The sequence below is a fragment of the Ochotona curzoniae genome, unplaced genomic scaffold (genome assembly GCF_017591425.1).
Source record: "Ochotona curzoniae isolate NIBS_2020 unplaced genomic scaffold, NIBS_Ocur_1.0 contig_3498, whole genome shotgun sequence".
NCBI classification, from domain to species: domain Eukaryota; kingdom Metazoa; phylum Chordata; class Mammalia; order Lagomorpha; family Ochotonidae; genus Ochotona; species Ochotona curzoniae.
This window is the reverse complement of record NW_024465885.1, coordinates 17,120,770-17,139,717: the sequence shown is the minus strand read 5'-3', so window position 1 is coordinate 17,139,717 and position 18,948 is coordinate 17,120,770. Positions and strand designations below refer to the sequence as shown.

Here is an 18,948-nt window from a genome sequence, read left to right as displayed (position 1 = left end):
AGGATGCAGTGTGGTATGCATTTCTATTTCAGACAAAGATGGACTTACAATGAAGCTGTTTACTATATCTTGATAATAGGATTCTGGACTCTCTGCTGTTGTCCATGCCCGCAATGATGGACATATGACTGAGTATGAAGAACTATGTTAGTAATGATAAGGAGGAACTAGGTGGGGAGGAGGGAATTTGGGAGGGGATAAGGAAATATGGAACTGTATCATAAAATGATAGCAATAATAATAAAATGTAAAAAAAAAAAAAAAGAAATGAAAAAAAAAAGAGAGAAAAAGAAAAGAAATTTACAACGGCCCTTAGAATCCAGGTACAACATTCCATCTGTTCTCCCAAACAGTAATTTTTCAGTTTTTTTACTACTTGTATTACATGATTTTAAATAAAATGTTATGATATTAACAAATGCTATATTAACTGCCAGAAGTTAATTCTAAAGCTAATAAAACAAGGAGCATTTTGGCACCTTTGCTTCATGCACCTGCATCCCATTTTGGAGTGCCTAGGGTGAAGTTCTGCCTCTGCCACTGCTTCTCGTCCAAATTCCTGCTATTGTATCCGGGAGGCAGCAGAGGATGGCTCAAGTACTGAGTCCATACCACCCACGTGGGAGACCCAGGTATAGTTTCTGGCTCCTGACTCAGGCTTGAACAACCACTGGCCCTTATGCGCATGTAGAGAGTGAACTACTCTTTGGAAGATATCTTTCCGTTGCTCAGCCTAAATACATGGACATTTTAGGGGCTGTCATAATGGTGCATTGGATTAAGCCACTGCCTGTGATTCTGGCATCCCACATTGGAGTGCTGGATCAAGTCCTAGGAGCTTTGCCTGGGAGAGCAGTGGCAGATAGCCCAAGTGTTTTGAGTCCCTGCCACCCATGTGGGAGATGTTGGGAAAGCATGACCTGGCTCAGACACCTTTAGATAAGAACCACTGCTGTCTGATACACCCAATTTCTGTGTGCTGTGTCAAGGATTGGAAATGCATTGGCGTAAGAGCAGACGCCACACACATCTTGTAGGGATAAGGCACACTGTTCTTGACTTGGATGGTGTTCACAAGTGTCTCTGATGAGGCTCAAGATGAGTGGAAAGATTGCAAATCTTTATGGCGTTGATCAGTATATGACTGGAATCTTTGGTAAGAATGAAGATTTGATAAAAAAAAAACGTAAGGTACTGCTTGAGGAAGAGAAAAGTGAATGAGTTGACAAAATAAGTTTCTCTCTGTTTTGAGGTGTTCTTTTGGTTTGGGAATAATGTAGACAGATTAGAGGAACCATATTGTGATTATTGCTACCCCTTCCCTTTTGAATGGTGACAAGGTTGTGTTCTGGGCTTGTGATGAACTCAGTATACCATTTGTCCATATAAATCTTCAGTTCTATTACTAATTTTATTACACATTTTATGGTTTGCTTATATGTAGGTGAATAATTCTGTAATTTAAAAAAAATGATGTTTAAGTAAACAAACATATCTTAATTGAAAAAATTAAAAAGTTTCAACTAGTCTTGATAAAGAATGCCTTTCTAGGAGAGAGAATAAATTACTTTTGCAGTAGTATAAATAGCACTAAAGCTAAGAGTGGTCCCCTGTTGTAAACTCAGTGTTCATCATAGAAGTATTTCATTAGTAATAGAAGGCAGAACATGCGTTTAACCTAGGGGACCTGTGTCCTATACCAGAGCCCCTGGGTTCCATTCACAGCCTCCTGAAAGACAGCGAGTGATGCCTCACGTAATTGATTGCCGCCATCCATGCGGGTGACAGGAATTAGGTTCCTCTCTCTTCGGATTTCCTCTGCATTGGTTGTCATGGGCATTTGGGGAGTGATACAGTAGAAGGCATAAATAATAATTAATAATTATATAATAAAGCAAGCATAAGACATTGTCAGTTGCCTAATAAATAAGTTGGGCTAGGAAGTTTTAACCTATTTATGCTTTCAGTAGCCTACATTAACATTATAGCAAGGCATAGGGTTTTTCTGTAGCTCCCCTCCCTAGTGTCGTCTTGAAAGTTGGCCTACGTAATAATTCCTCTCCTTCTTACAGTTGAATCTCCTGAATAAACCAGAATAACTGGCAACTGCACAGGTTAAGATTTCCTCCCAGGACAATAATAATTCTAGTTATGTTGGCACATTTGAACTATTGGAATGATATCACTTTCTGATTAGATACTGTCCCTGTTTCTGTACAGTTGTATTGTTAACTTTTGAGTGAATTTTACAAAACTTCACAAATGGATGTTCAAAATAAAACTATACCTGTATGGAGCCATTTCTTTCATATTAAGAGCTATGACTAGAGAATTAACAGAGAAAGTCTTTTAACAGAGAAACTGGAGTGTTATGCTGCCAGGATTGTCTGTGGATAACTTGTATGATTATTGGCTCAAATTAGTGAAGTGTTTGGGAGTGAGAAATGTCTAGTTAGTTGTGGAGATAGTTATTTTTTAATATTCCTTAAATGTTTGAAAATGAAAAATAAGTAAAACATATTTTTCACCAGTGGTATTAGACAACAGTAAAAGGCTCTTTATATTTTTAAAATTAAATTTCAGCGTGTTTATGATATGTTTTGCATATATGAATCTAATCCTTCAAAGTTGTCCAGATTTTCCTGCTCCATTTTTCCTTCCACTGTACATGCCTTGAGAAGCCACTGTGCCACCATCCAAGCAGCAAACATTGGCTGAAAACCCAAGGCCACAGACTCACCTTATTGTTTACAGGTCTACCTGTTTCAAGTAGGCCTTGTTGACCAACTTGTTATCCATTACCATTCTCATAGTATTTCTTACTTTTCTCCCCAAATGACTGCTCTTTCCCCATCTCTTTTCATTCTGTTGTGCTCTCGGTTAATAGATTCTTTACTCATGTTTCTTTAAGGTGAAAGTCACACAAGGTTCTCATTTGTCCTGCCCCTGTGATGCTGGCATCATATATGGATACCACTTTATGTCCTGGCTGTTCCACTTCTGATGGTGTGGAAAGCAGTAGAAAATGGCTCAATTGTTTGGACTTCTGCTATCCGTGGGGGAGTGTCGGATGCAGCTCCTGGCTTGTGGGTTTGGCCTGGCTTAACTCTGGCCATTGCCTCCATCTGGGGAATGAACCAGCAGTTGGATGATCTCATTCTCTGTGAATAATCTGACTTTAAATATATGAATAAATCTAGAAAGGGAAAAATGTGTAGTTTCATTTACTGGAAGCAGAAGGCTTTCCAGATGTGCTATCAGAAAGCTGGATCAGAAGTGGAGGCATGACTCCATCATCTCAGACTGACACAGGATGTAGGCCTCCCAAGTGGTAGCTTAGCGCACTAACCTCATTCCATTTCTTATATCAGGAGTCTCTTACAGTAAGTTCATTCTCACTGGCAGAATGTGTTCTTAAATTTCTTATTTTTAAGTTTTTGATATATATTAAATTCATATACTTCTTAAAAAGTTATGGATTCTTCTTTATGGTGTTCTATTCAAACTGTTTCAAAGAACTATCTGTAGTGGCTGCTGTATTTCTTTATGTGACTCTTAACATGTTCTACTTGTGTTTTCCTACTTAAAATTCTTTCAAACTGCTCTTGTTGGAGTCTGCTGTTGTTTCTATGTTGTCAAATCCATTGTCACTGTTTTTGGTGCCCTCCAGTTTTTTTTTTTCTTAAAAACGATTGCATTTAAGTATAATGTTTTTGGTTTTCTACCTTTCTTTCTTTCCATTCTTTCTCTTTTACTTATTGTTCTGCTTTAAGCCTAACTTTTAGATTACTTTATTATACTTGCCATTTATTCATCCACATATCTTTTCTGGTTATCATCCTAAAACTCACCCAGCATTTACATAGCATTTATTAATTCAGATCTACCAAGCCCATATTTCTTGTCCTAACATCCCAAGAACGCCTAACTACTATAGCTAATGTAGAAATGCATACATGTATGTCTTCTAGTTATTTCAGATTCTCTTGGCTAAAATGAGTGCTTGACTCCTTTCTCACCATTAATCCTGACACATGGATCTGTCTTTTTCAGTTTCAGTAAATGGTATCACCAACTGCTAAGCATCTTGCAGAATCTACCTCTTAAGATTAATACATGTTAATCTAATTTTAGTATTACTGCGGTAGTATGTAAGAACTGTTTCTGCAATGAGGCTGAGGGAGTTCCAGTTTCTATTCCTTGTGCAGTTTCTGTGACCTGGAACAGGTTAGTTGACCTTGAGTGCTTAATTATTCTTATTAATATAATTATGATAATAGTAACTTCATACTTTTACTATAGAATTATTGGAGCATTAGTAACTGCTACACCCCTATAACCATCTCCCTGCCATTTTAGCTTTCATCACATATTAACCCTTTACCACTGCATTAACTTTTTTATTTTCTATACCTGTGATTTAGGTATCCAAAGCAGGCAAAGCGATTTTAGCCTGGTGTAGGTTATGATGTTATCCTCCAACCTGAAGGTCTGAGACCTTTGTGTTATGCTTGCCGTGGACTTCAGACTTAATTTCACCACTTACACAGCCTTAAGTCTAACTGTTGTTGAACTTAACATTGTCTCTTACCTCATTGTTTTGCTCCCGATATGCCGCATCTCTACTATGATTTTCATTTCTGCAGAGTCTGTCTCAGCTTTCATGTGGTCTTTGTACTAATTTTTGTCTCATGCCTGTGATATATCATCCCTTGTCTTTATCATTCGGGTCTTCACCAAATACTCATAATTCCTTTGATGTGACCATTGCTGAGTACCCAACATAAAAATCCCTTCTCATAGTCTCTATTTCATCTTTATTTTTAAGTCTCCATCCAGAACTTAACATTATCTAATGTTTACATTTTTCGGTTTTTCTCCAGTAAAATATGAATTCCAAAATCTCCCCTTTGTGAGTTCAAGCTTGTCCCTAACTTATAGTTAGGGTCTAGTATCATAACAAAATTGTGGCAAAACAGGATATGGTTGACTCTACAGTGCGTTTATAGAGCACAGTCAGGCCCTGTGCTCTAGAATACAGTATCCTATATAAATTCACATTCAAATGATGCCTAGGGTTGGCACTGGTTTGAGTATTAACTGCCCTGATTCCAGTCCAGCTATTTGCTAATGAGGCTAGACAGTGGAATTGGGTGCGGGTACTTGGACCCCATCACTCATGTGGGAGACTGGAGTGTTACTCCTGGCTGCTGGCTTTGGCCTGGCCTATCCTTGCCCATGATGGCAGTTTAGGGAATGAACAGCGATGGCTGATCTTTTTCAACCCATCTCTCTCTCTCCCTCTCTCTCTCTCTCTCTCTCTCAGTTCCCCCTCCTTTCTCTTATTTACATTGTCTTTTAAGTAAACAAAATAAACATTTAAAACCCTAGCAAGTGGTGCCTTTACTCACCTTTTTAGGCCTTAAGCTAGATTTAGGTTCTAGTTACTGATTCAATTTGTGTTTTACCAGTATCTGTTGACCACTGAGATTTTATCTGCTTGAGGATAAAAGATTTGATGCAGGTTCTACATTGCTTGACTTTTTTTTTTTTTTTTTAACAAATTATAGCACCCTTTGAGGTCTTCTTTAATTTAACTGTCAACTGCCTAAATATTCTCAAAAGAATAAATTTTGCAAGTTTTCTGCATTTCGAGTGGGTAAAGGTTGAAGAGCTACAGCATAATAATGATGAGCAGTTTATGAATGGCTCTGTGAAATGAAGAAAAAAGTTTCCTTTCCCCAAAAACTGGGATGCAAAGTGAAATAGTTCCTTTATTTTGAGTTACAGCATGGACAGCACCAACAACAAAATATCCTGCAAGGATTTCTTTTTTTGTATTTTACAGCTAGTCCAAATTTATCTCTAGTGTTGCTAACATATTCTTTTGTACTGTTCACCATCATTTCAATATTATTGATGCTTTCTCCTTGTTCTTCTACTAAAAGAGATATCTGAATGAAAAGATCCCTTAAGTCCTTTATTTGGTTCTCCAAATTAACAAGTTCCTTATGTCTCTGTTCAATCTCTGAGAGTTGGGCTTTAGTTATATTGATTTCAGTAAGTATGCTTTCACTAAAAACTTCCCATTTGCCTTGTTGAAGCATGTCATTAACTTCTTCTTCAGGCACCTCCTTTCCAGCAACTTCAAGCTGACGGAAAATAAATGTCTTGCACTTCTCTTGCTTTGCTGTTATTGTGTCATTGTATACAAGCATGGTTTGTTGAAAATGGCGGAACATTGCAGCATGCTGAGATTGAAGTATCCTTGTGACCACAGAGGATGGACCGTTTTCAGCCTCTGACTTCCTGACTTCTTTAACTAAAGCATCCAAGCCCCTGTTAATGTGTTCTGCTTGCATTTTTATCTCTTTTGTGATGCTAGACTCTCTCTTAAGTAGACTAAACCTCCTCATTGAAGCCACAAGACTTTTCTGTTGCTGTCCAAATTTTTGAACATCATCTGTTAAATCGTTAATACTTTCTTGTAGTTTTTGGATCTCGTGTAGTTGTCTCTCAGCTATAGGCTCTCTTTCATAAATAACAGCTTGCTGCGGAAATACTCCTTGTTCCTCTGCTTCTGCTGTTGGCACATGATTCTCTTTAGAAAGTTCAATTTCTTTTGTTCTCTGCTTTAGCTCTTGGAGTCGATCTTTCATCTTTCCTTTCCCCCTAAGAAACAAAAAGTGGTGGTGCTGAACAAAGAGTAATTTGATATTTTTCCTGGTAGCGTACGGCTTGATATAGCTATCTTGCAGCACAAAGATTGTGTATTTTTCAATTAGGAGGTTAAAAGTTAGAAACATTGATAAAAATTTCTCATAAAGATTGCTGAAATAGGAAAAATTATGTAATATAATCTGTAAATTACTTTGGATAGTAGGGTTACATGAGTGTTATTTAGTTGAGTGCATTGGGTAAGACACCAATGCTAGAGATGTAATTGCCAAAAAGTTAGTTCTTCAATATTGTGGTTGTGGTCTTTCTCATGGCAGTTTCTTGATAAAGGATTTTTTTTTGTGGGGGGAAGGTCATGTTTTATTTGAAATGCAGAGGAAAAGTAGACAGCAGAAAAAGAGATCTTATTATGGTTTATTTGTAAATGCTGATAACAGCCAGGGTTGGGTCATGCTGAAGCTAGGGTCCCGAAGCTTAATCTTGGTCTCTCATGTAAGTGGCAGGGACCCAAGTGCTTGAACTATATCATCTGTTATTTTCCAGGGTGCACCTTTGCAGGAAGCTGAATTAGAAGCAAAGAACTCAAACCAGATACTTTGATAAGAGATGAAGGCATTTTGAGAAGTATGTTAATTGTTATGCCAAGCACCTACCCATGATAAAGGGTGTTTTTGACCATGCCTTCAATTTTTAGGACTGATTTTTTTTTTAATTTTATTTTATGATACAGTTTCATAGGCTCTGGGGTTCACCTCACCCCTACCTGTACCCTCCCCCATGGTGTATTCCTCCACCTTGTTGCAGTGTTACAATTCAAATCAAGTCATGATTCTTTCATTGCAAGCATGTATCATGCATAGAGTCCAGCCTCTTATTGTCCAGATAGATTCAACAGATTCTTGGGGTGGCCATCTGTGGTCTGAAAGCATAGCTGGCAGAGTATTATCCCATAAGACTGATTTTTAGACTCGAAACTATTTTATTTCAGAGGTACTGATCTTGGTTAATTTGGTTTTTGTAATGATAGAAATATGCTCATTTTGCTAAATATACACAATTTAATTCATGATTCTAGAAGAGAACTTAGCAATCTCTTTCATGATTAGAATATTATTTTGTTTATTGTAGAGGCAGAAGAGGGGACAAGCAGAAAAAGAGAGGAAGAGGCGAGAGAGAGAATGAGTCTGCTTTCTGTAGTTCAGTTCTTCAGAGCCCACCATCATCTGGGGATGGCCACATGAGGACCAGGGCCTTGGGAGTCATTTAGGCTGTGCATGTGAACACAATCACTTGGGCTGTCATCAGCAGCTTCCTAGGGTGCACCTAAGCAGGAAATGAAATTAGGAGTAAAAATGGATTTAGGAGTAAGAATGGAGGTAGGAGTGTAAGGAACCCATTGGCCCATACAGAATCAATCAGAGTAAAAGATCTCTGATGGATGCTAAAGTACTTGGTGTTTTATATTGCTACACTAATATTTTTATTGATGAGTTGATATTGTTGTGAAGGCATACTTACTAACATTGGTAGAAGGTATAGTTTTCAAAAACTAAAATTTCAGAGAACACCGTACTCAAAGTAGCAAAGTTACATTTAATAGGATGGATAAACAATATTCAAATTATGTAGGAGACAGGATTGATAGCTTAGTGGCTAAAGTCCTCGCCTGATCGTGCCAGGATCCCATATGGGTGCCGGTTCTAATCCCAGCAGCTCTACTTCCTATGCAGCTCCCTGCTTGTGGCCTGCGAAAGCAGTCAAGGATGGCCCAAAGTCTTGGGACTCTGCACCTATGTGGGAGACCTGGAGGAAGTTCCTGGCTCCTGGCTTTGGATCAGCAAAGCACCGGCCATTGTGCTCACTTGAAGAGTGAATCATCGGACGGAAGATCTTCCTCTCTGTCTCTCCTCCTCTCTGTATATCTGACTTTGTCATAAAAATAAATAAATCTTTAAAAAAAGTTATTTAGGAAACATCTGCTAATTCACTCCTCAAGTAGTCATAATGGCCAGAGTTGAATTAATCTGATGCCAGGAACCAGGAGCTTCTTCTAGGTCTCTCACATGGTAGCAAGGTCCCAAGGTTTTAGGTCGTCCTCTACTGCTTTCCTAGGCCGCAAGCAGGGAGCTGGAAGGAAGTGGGGCAACTGGCACATGAACCAGCACCCATGTGGGATCCCGGCTCATGCATGGAAAGGACTTAAGCCACCAGGCCATTGTGTCGGGCCCAGGAGACATCTTTACGTGTACAAAATAGAAGACCCTTGTGTTTGCAGTACATGTATGAAGACTATTACGTATTAATTATGGGTTTTGTCAGGATCATTATTGTTATACTTTTATGCATAATTGTATGATATTTGCATAAACTAAGATATGCTATACTAACTACGTTATTCAGTGCAAAATGGAAAGTGAGGACACTATTAAGTTTGATCGTAGTATTTTGAGGTAGAAATTAATAAATTCGAAATTTCTGAATTAGCATGCAAAAGATGGAATTCAAAAAGCATACCATGTGATTAATCAGTGAAAGAAATGGATTTACTGATCTTCTGGTAGAGAAAATACAGGGAATGCATTTAACTGTATTCTAAAAGGCAAATGTGTGTACATGCAGTAGGGGTTAGACTTGTTCAGTGTAACTCCTAAGGGCAGCAGGGGGAAATCCTGTGGAGGGAGGTTTGATTCAGTTTAATAAAGACCTTTCCACCAACCAGAGATGTTCCAAGATGAACTGAGCCACTTTGGGAGGTGATAAACTTGCCATCACTGTAAATGTTTGAGTGAGATGTTCTTAGATAATAGATATTATAGCAATAATGCCTACATTCAATAAAATTTTAAATCAATGCCCTGATAATTGTTCTTTGGTTTTAATGGATTTTTTTCTTCAAATAGTTATCAAGGCATAGTAGTGTATGTGGGATTTTAAATGCCATAGTAAATACTCAGCAGTAGCTATCCTTGAGGAATGTACATTCTGATGGGAAATGGGAGGTATGATGGGATTATTTGAAAGAACAATCAGACAAAGCCTCTGTAAGGAAATACTGAAGTGATGAGACCTACATATTGAGAAGGCAGGCAGATAAAAGAGCCCAGGGAGTGTATTCTGGGTACAGAGGTAGATATCACCGCAGTGAATGCTAGTGTAGATGGAAATTATCAAGACGCTAACTAGAAAAAAGAATCAAAAAGCGGACTCAGTAAGGAGTTGCTATTTTTAAATGCAATGGAAGATAAATTAAAATGAATATCTACATTTATGTATACATATAGTTTAGATACAATGGAAGACAAGCTAAATTGGATATTTGACATGATTTATATAAATACATATACATATATATGCATTTTAGTATTTCTTGCTGCCTAAGAATATTTACCAGGATGCAGAAAGTGGTTCATAGGGATGTGTGTCCAGCACTGTGGCATAATGGGTTAAGGCACTGCCTGCATTGTTGGCATCCTACGTGGCATCCCTTGCTGCTCCACTTTGGATCTAGCTCCCCACTGATGTGTCTGGAAAGGCAGTAGAGAATGGGCCATATGCTTGTGAATGTAATACTTCTCCCCCTCCCTTTCTCTAATTTTGCTTTTTGAATAAATACATCTTAAAAAGATAGGATAAACTGCAATTCTCAGAATGTATTTTGGAGTAGAAGAAATAATAGTTGATTATTTTAATCCATCAATGATATTGACACAGTTGTTTCTTGAAAGACTTCCAAGAAAAGTATTTCTTCTGAATTTTTTCTACATCATTTTTTAAAACTTTATTTCTTTAATTAGCTAAACGGTAAAGTGACAAAGAAGGTGAGAAACAGAGACAGATCTTCCATCTGCTGGCTTGCTCACCACATGGCTACAACATCCAGGTGTGGACAAATCCAAATGCAAGACCCTGGAACTTCATCTGGGTCTTCCAGATGGATGTCAGGGCCCAAATACTTGGACCATCATCTTCTGGGTTTGAAGTGGAGCAGCCAAGACTCAAATCGGCACTTCTATATGAGATGCTGGCACCACAAGCAGCAGGTCAAACCCCTGTACTACCTGACCTGCCAATTCCTGGTTTTCCTCTTTTTTTTTTTTCTTCTTCATCATTTTCTTTTTTTCGATTTGTTTCTCCCTTCTCCCAACTCTGAATATCATGATCGCTCTTTATTTTTTTTTTAAGATTTTATTATTTATTTTATTGGAAAGTCAAATTTACGGAGAAAAGGAGAGACAGAGAGATCTTCCATCTGCTGATTAACTTCCCAAGTGGCTGTAATGGCCGAAGCTGAGCCAATCTGAATCCAGGAAACAAGAGCTTCCTCTAAGGCCTCCCATGCAGGTGTAGGGTCCCAAGGCTTTGGGTGGTGCCCCGCTGCCTTCCCAAGCCACAAGCAGGGAGCTAGAAGGGAAGTGTAGCATCTAGGACACAAATTGGCACCAATATAGAATCCCAGTGCATGCAAAGTGAGGATTTTAGCCACGAGTTTACCCTATCATGATCTCTCTTTTAAAGATTATGAAATTAAGATTTTAGTTTAAGTACTGTAACCAATGTGTTAATGATGAGTTAGTTAGGTTTTGAATTCTGGTAGAATGGACTTAAGAACTCTTTAGTTTGCTATAAAACCTTTTTCAGGGATGTTAGGTACTATAAAGAAATTATCTAGGGCGAGTCCTGAAATGAAGCAATTAGGTTTGTTAAGTGGTTTAGGAAGAAACCTGATCACAAGGGATAAGACCTTGAAATCTGTTTTTGACAGAAAAAGCACTTTACAGGTATTAAAAGTTTGCTCAGAAAATTTAATTTGTAGTTACGCTGAGCATTTTAAAAGCAAGCTGTTGATAATGTACTTAGAGTATAGATATTTTAAATATTCTAGTAGCTCGTAGTCTTACTTTATTACTGATGTTGTATACTAAAAATGAAAACAAAAAGTTCCATCAGGGTAATTTAGACATGTAATAGACTTGTGAATTGGAAAGGGTTCCCTGCTGCCACCTCTCTACCTTTCCCCTCTCCATTGATCATCTTACTCTCAATAGTCTATTTTGTGTAGAAGGAATAACTTTTTATCCTTTGGAGCAGAACTAACTGAAGTTGCTGATTTTTCAAGATAATGAGGGAAGAAATAGTATCATACTAAATCTTTCAAAAGTAAGGTTGGTTAAAAGGAACCTAAGTGTTGGGCCTGGCGCGGTAGCCCAGCGGCTGGAGCCCTCGCCTTGCACCTGCCAGTATCCCATATGGGCACCTGGTTCTAAACCTGGTGACCTTGCTTCTCATCCAACTCCCTGCTTGTGGCCTGGGAAAGCCTCTGCTGGGAAGATAGTCGAGGACAGCCTGGGGTCTTCGGACCCTGCACTCATGAAGGAGACTCAGAAGAGTCTCTAGGCTCCTGGCTTTGAATTGACTCAGCTCCGGCCGTTGCTGCTGCTTGCAGAGTAAATCACTGGATGGAAGATATCCCTCTCTGTCTTTCCTCTTCTCTGTATGTCTGCCTTTCCAATAAAAAGCAAAAGAAAAGAAAAAGATAAAAAGGAACCTAAGGGGCCCAGAGTGGTAGCCTAGTGACTAAAGTCCTTGCCTTGCATGTGCCAGGATCCCATGTTGGCATACGTTCGTGTCTTGGATGCTCCACTTCTCTTCCAGCTCTCTGCCTGCTGCCTGGGAAAGCAATCAAGGACAGCTCAAAGCTTTGGGACCCTGCACCCATGTTGGCGACCAGGAGGAAGCTCCTGGCTCCTGGCTTTGTATTAGATAAGCTCCAGTCATTGCAGCCACTTGGGAAGTGAACCAGTGGATGAAGATCTTTGTCTCTTCTCTCTGAGTATCTGCCTTTCCAATGGAAAAAAAAAATAATAAAAGTTTAAACAGGTGTATGTAGGGGAGCCTAAGAAAGCAATATAAAAAGTACTGCCAAATTGAATATTAAGTTAGTGGACCCATATAAGACAATAGTTATTGGGGCCAGTGTTATGGTGAGGCACGATAGGTCACCACCTGTCACACTGGCATCTTATGTGAGTGCTGTTTTGATCTTAGCTGTTCCACTTTTGATACAACTCCCTATTAATATGACTGGAAAAGCGGCAGAAGTTGGCTCAAGTGCTGAGGCCCTGTCACCTTTGTGGGCGATCTAGCCAGAATCCCAGGCTCCTGGCTTCATCTTGTTTTCTTTCTATTGGAGTGAGCCAGCAGTTGGAATATTTCTGTTTCTACCTCTGTAGCTCTGCCTTTCATATAAATAAGGAAATCGTACATATATCTACACACACGGAGAGAGACATGCCTTCTAAAAATGTATTTTATTCTTTTATTCTTTTTTTATGTAACTGGGAAATAAGCAAAATGGAGCAAATGTTGCACTACATCAGCATGTTACGGTTTCTATTCTCGTTATATTTTTATCTCTAAATTGTGCTAAGCAATTTAGCTTGTGAGTAATATGCTATGTGTAATTAGTTATACTTGATTATAATTAGTAAAAATTTTCATTTGTAAGAAATATCAATTAGAAAGATTTTGGGATTTGTGAAATAGTTCGATTTGCCATTTCCTAAGAGGTTTAACATTTAGTTTCATGTGCATGATGAGCTTTCTGGGGACTCTGGTCTCCATGCTGGTCACGTGGACAGCTGGTGAATGTGAATGTCAGCACAACAGGAAGGTAGAAATGGGCATAAATACTGTACATCTGAAATCATTCGCTTACAAGCTAACCAAACCCAGTGGCAGAGAGTTGTAATCCTCTGCTCTTGGCCAAAGCAGCGGTGACTTTGAATCTGAAATCAGTCCTTTGGGTTAACTAATTAATTTTCTCATTTTCCTTTTGGGAAAGTTAAGGGTTGGCAAGGTTCTTTGCCCTAAGACAATAAATAATAAGATATGTTGGATATTATAAAGTATATCACTCCTTATTAAGTTAAACAAAATAAATACCCCAGAATGTGTATTATATAACACTGGCATAATCTATCTGCCTTTTATTTTATTAGAGAAATAGAGCTCCTGTTTTCTGATGTACTCGCCAAATTCCATGCCATATGGGCTGGAGTTTGAGTGCAGGCTGCTCTGCTTCCAACCTAACTCCTTGCTGATGTGGCTCAAAGCAGCAGAGGATGGCTTGAGTATGTGCACTCCTGCCATCCACGTGGCAGGAGCAGGCGGAGTTCCTGGCTTGGGCCTTTCCCAGCCCCAGAGCTTGAGACCATTCAAGGAGTGAAAGTGGATGAAAGGTCTATCTCTCTTGCTCCGTCTTTCCCTGTCTCTGTGTAATTCTGCCTTTTAAGTAAAAAACTATATCTCAAAAACAAACTAAAAACTTTTCTCAAATGAAAGTTTGGTGAAAGTAGTTACTACCAATGATTTAATATAGAGCTCTGATAAAGAGTCGTTCTCTTTCCAGTATAGAGGTAATTATAGGGATAATTGTCTTTAGTAGCTTGCTTCTCTGGACACAGCTTTCTCTGTCTTTGTATCTAGATAATGTTCCATTTTTCTTGGTTTATTACTTTAAAAAAACTTGATTTTAGTTCCCTATGTGCCACAGACCCTAAACACCAACCTCTAAGGCAAAGTGCTTACCTATGTTAGTATAACAGAGTCGACTTTAGCCCCACTCTTTGTTCTGGCTGTGTGTGCATTGCTTCGTCATTTCTGGCACTTGGGAAGTTTCCTTTCCTTAGGTTAAAATGTTATATAGTGTTGAAATTTGTCCTCTTATATTTATGATTATAAACAGCCTTTGTATAGATTTAAAGAAAGAGGGAGGAATCTATATCTCTGCATCTTGCCTAAGTGATAGCAGATTGTGTTTGCAGAATTAACGTAATTTGAAATGTTTCCCTAATCCTTGCTTATTCCTGCTGAAATTGACTTAAAGCAGGTACTCAGATGCATTCTCATGATGTATTTAATTGCATTTTCTAGTAGTTATGTACACATGATTATAAGGATGTCTAACGGTTAATGAGTTAGCCTCCTGATCTTCTATCTTCATAAATTAGAATATTAGGCAAAGTGAGACAAATAAGCATATTAAAATGTATGAGTTACAAGAGCCAGAATTTATATAGGCATAAAACATGAAGTTCATAATGAACAAAATCACCTAACTACTTCTGTTAGATAAAGCTGATGAGATCATTGTGTTGGGCAATTTTTATGTACCTTAAATTAATTTTCTTAATATTGCAAAAATTCTATTCAAATATATATCATCTTTTTTCATGTTTATTTTACTGCTCTACAGAGTAGTTGTGAATTCTGGCAATATCTGTCTTTGAGCTAAGCATGATTAAAAAACAGGAAGTTTGAATATTTATTGGTACATATTATAATAAAGTTGGGCAGTTCCTTCTGGGAAATAGGTAAATAAATTTGTGTCAATCAAAGTAAGTATTCACCATTGTAGTACAGTAAAAATTCCTGGAAACAAAAAAACGTGTAAAAACTATCTTGTGCTCTAAAATATGTTCCAGGATAAATGTTCATTGTTACATAGCTTTTTTTGAAAAAATTAAACTTTCATTCTATACTTAATATAGATTCACTTAAAAAAATACCTAATATAGATTCATTTAGAAAAGAGTTTGGAGAAATATATCTTTGTTACCGTATTTTTTAAATAAAAGAAAAATCTTTTGTTTATGTATGTGAAGATATTTTTGCAGTATTTCTATAGTTTAAAAAGAAGAGATTCTTATTAGAATAGACACCTCTCTAGTTATTTAATTAGGGTATAATGGTGTTTACTAATTTTTTTTTTGCAAATTATGTATGTTCTCTAAATAATCTGGTATTTTTCTAATAGTAGTTAAATGCTTTTTTTCTTTTGTTTAGTGTTAAAAAGTTAGGAAAGTCATTATTATAATGATCTGAAGTTGGATTTTATTAGATTTTAACATGGTAACAATTATAAGCTAACTTTGTAGGCATAAGACTCATCTACACATGTTTCCTTTAGATAATGCAGACTTAAACATTACATTAATTTGACAGCTTGAAAAATACTTATGTTAAATTGTGAATTTAAGTAACTTTTAATAAAATTGGTTAAAACTGAGTATGTTGACGTTTTAAGATGTTTCTTTTGTACCAAGATTTTTTCTGATTTTCTCCAATTTCAGAAGAATCAAGAATTGTGAAGAAGTTAATTAAAACTATATAGAAATTTATCTAGATTTTAAAAGTAAAGCATACATGTGAAATTTGGGCATCTGACTGCTTTCAAAGTTAAATATGTAAGAATTGTTTAAAGAAAGCAGAGCATGATTAATTTTTACTCTGTATATGAAAGAATTTGAGTTGTTTTTGTAAGATCAGACTTTCTAATGGTTCCAAAATGAAAACCTATTTTTTGAAAACCTTAAAAATTATTTCATCCAAAGGTTTTGTTTTTTTTATTATGGTGTCTAGCTTTAACTATTCTACGTTTAATTCAGTGTATCAGTAGCATTTATCAGCTGCCAATAGCCCTGTCCAAATCTGAATAAAGCAAGTCACTTTCTTGACTGTTGAGCAGTTTTTAAATATCACCATATAGACAGACTTTTGTAAGAAGGTATCTTACATTAAAAAATACAAAATAGGAGTGATTTATTTACCTTTCTTGCTGGTTCCTTTTGTTGTTTTTCTCACCTGCGATGATGGAGTTCAGCTTTTGAGACACGTTGAAATCATCTCAAGTAATATTTTGATGAAATTAAATTCCTGTCTTTCAAGTCCCAGGCTAATTTCTGGTTGGTTTTTATACAGTTAATTGAAAGCCAAATACAGAAGTCAAATACGTTAGAGATAAAGTTGTACTTTTTCTGTTAATATAAAATGAGAGTAGATTGCTTACTTCACACCTGGAGAATCCGGTTCTGCCTGTTGGACGCCTGTTCTTAGAGGAAGGGAAGATCATTTTCATGGAGTTAGTTGGTAACAGGAAGTCCTTGTTAAATTGCCTACAGAGAATATTTGGCACAGCTTCTGTAAATTCACTCCTACACTATGTATATAAAATACTCCAAAAAGTGGGTTTGTATTTGCATAAAGTTATTTTCTTTTCTTTGGACATCAGAACAATTTAGAATCAAATAGGAAAAAAAAAATAAAAAAAGAAGTTGCATGTTAAACTTTTTTGCTTTTTTAATTTAAAATGATGGATTTCTAATCTATTTTAGGAAAGCCTATAAGAGCTTGGCTCCGAAAATCATAGAATTTCACAGCTAGAACCACCAAAAGAGGGCTTGCATTGTAAACTTTCTATTTTACTTTTCTTTATACTTTACCTGCTGTTTTTATTTTAAAGTGTCTTCTTTTTTGTTTATTTATTATTTTAAATATTCTTTATTTTAACTAATTTTAAAATTATTATCATTCTATGACACAGCTCCATAGGCCCTGGGATTTCTCCTACCCCTTCCTCAAATCCCCTCCCCACCAAATTCCCCTGTATTATTACTATAGCATACCTCTTCATAAACAGTCACATGTTCATCATTGCTGGCTTGGAAAATAGCAGAGTCCAGCATTCTATTGTCAAAGCATCCTCTGTAGTTTCTAATATGAATGAAGGAAAGTGGTGCATCAGTATATATTAAGCTGGTTTTATATGCCAATATAGTAACTCAAAATTAATTTTTTCCAGAAGGAATTACAGCAAAAATAAAAATGAAACTTTCTTCTTCTCCAAAATTTCTAAGCCCTTCTTAAATATTGTCTTTGCATTGTTATTATTTTAGTGCAATAGGAAGCAGATTGTTTTTAATATCTGTCAAAATTACATTTTCATTTATTCCTTGACTTGTAAGTTCGATTTCTTGGAATCCCCCAAATACGAAATGACTCATTTACACACCTGTTTTATTGTTGATGATTTTTACATAGTTGATTAGGATACAAAGGTCAAAGGCTACAGGAAAATGGATGAGACCACTATTTCCACAATATCTTTTTTTCCTTCCTGTAGCTGGGAGAAGCCGCAACCAGCCTCCCAGCCTTCCCGGCTTCACCAATGTGGGGCATGCTCTTAGGGTCCTGCTCAAAAGATTTTGACAGTTCAGCAGTTCTGAATTACTGCCGTAATCTCTCCAGAATCCACTGGTTGATATTGTTCACCTTCGAGCCTCTGATTGCCCAAATATTCACTGCCAACATGTGGTTGGAGTAGTTGATCAATTTGTTCTGTCGTTCATCCTCTGTAACGATACCAGGTGTCCTCTTCAGGCTCTAATATACTGCAATATCCTGCATATGCCCCAGGATATGCTGTTCACTGCTCCATCTAAGCCACTGAGGAGGCCCAGCTCTAACACATACACTCCACCATCAAACCACGGAACCTGCAATTCTCACCATGATTGGGGCTCTGAGTCCAGCGATTCAGTTGTGGGGATCCCCACAGAAACTTAATCTGAGGTTATCACAGACCTGATTCTGGTGTGTGTGCTTGTCAGTACAGGTTCTAGCACAGTCTGTTGCCCCAATCAGCGTATGTACATGCTGGTAGTGCAATTGCTGGGATCAGTTCTGTCTCCAGCCCTGTATTCTACACAAACCAATGGGTGTTGCAGTCCAGCCTGATCCTGAACACCACACACTTGTCTCTGATGCAAACCAGTGGGAGCTGTAGCCTAGTCGGAGTAACCCACAGCAACTCCCACCAGGCCTGCCCCCTGCCTTGGCTCCCATGCTTACAATTATGTACAGTAGACTGGTCTAGTTCTCATTATCTTTTTAAAAACAGAAACTGGAAACACGGAAGTTGTTTAGTGTAGGATTGGCTAATAAATGACAGAACATTCAAACAATGAAGCATTTTGCAATTATAGAAAGCAATAAAGATTTCTTGATTGTTATTAAGGGACGTTTGAGCTGTTCAGGTAACAACCATCACGACAATAAAGCCTAGTGTGTAAGAGTGTATAGATAGGCTGACTTTTAAAGAAGAAAAAGTAGATGTCTGTTAATACACATGCATGACCATTTAGTTGCAGCTGTGCATACCCACATGCAGTCAATAACACTGAATATTCACAGTGTCCAAGTTGTGGTGTTTAAAATAGTGCTTTCCCCGCAGTTTATGTTTCCAACATGAAGTTGTTATTGAATAAGGCAGGCTTGCAGTGTGATATGAACCAAAATCAAGCTGAGACACAAGTGTTATAGGAAAAGAAAGGCTTTATCTGCGTGGTGGACTAGGATGATGACTGGCAAAACCCCCAAACCAGATCTATTTTCCTAACTGGAATCCCGGGAAAGTTTTGTGGAGCCCGTAAG

General features: G+C 37.5%; 2 protein-coding genes across 5 annotated transcripts in view; one reads left to right on the top strand and one right to left on the bottom strand.

Annotated features, from left to right (window-relative positions):
* The window catches only part of ARL13B (ADP ribosylation factor like GTPase 13B), a 74,350-nt gene that overhangs the window by 25,081 nt on the left and 30,321 nt on the right, over positions 1 to 18,948 (top strand). The window lies entirely within an intron of this gene.
* On the bottom strand, positions 5,764 to 16,532 carry STX19 (syntaxin 19). Its single transcript, XM_040980611.1, has 2 exons — positions 16,287 to 16,532; positions 5,764 to 6,672 (listed from the first exon to the last, which is right to left on the bottom strand). The coding sequence occupies exon 2, from the start codon at positions 6,657 to 6,659 to the stop codon at positions 5,775 to 5,777; it is 885 nt and encodes a 294-aa protein (XP_040836545.1). The 5' UTR covers positions 6,660 to 6,672; positions 16,287 to 16,532; the 3' UTR covers positions 5,764 to 5,774.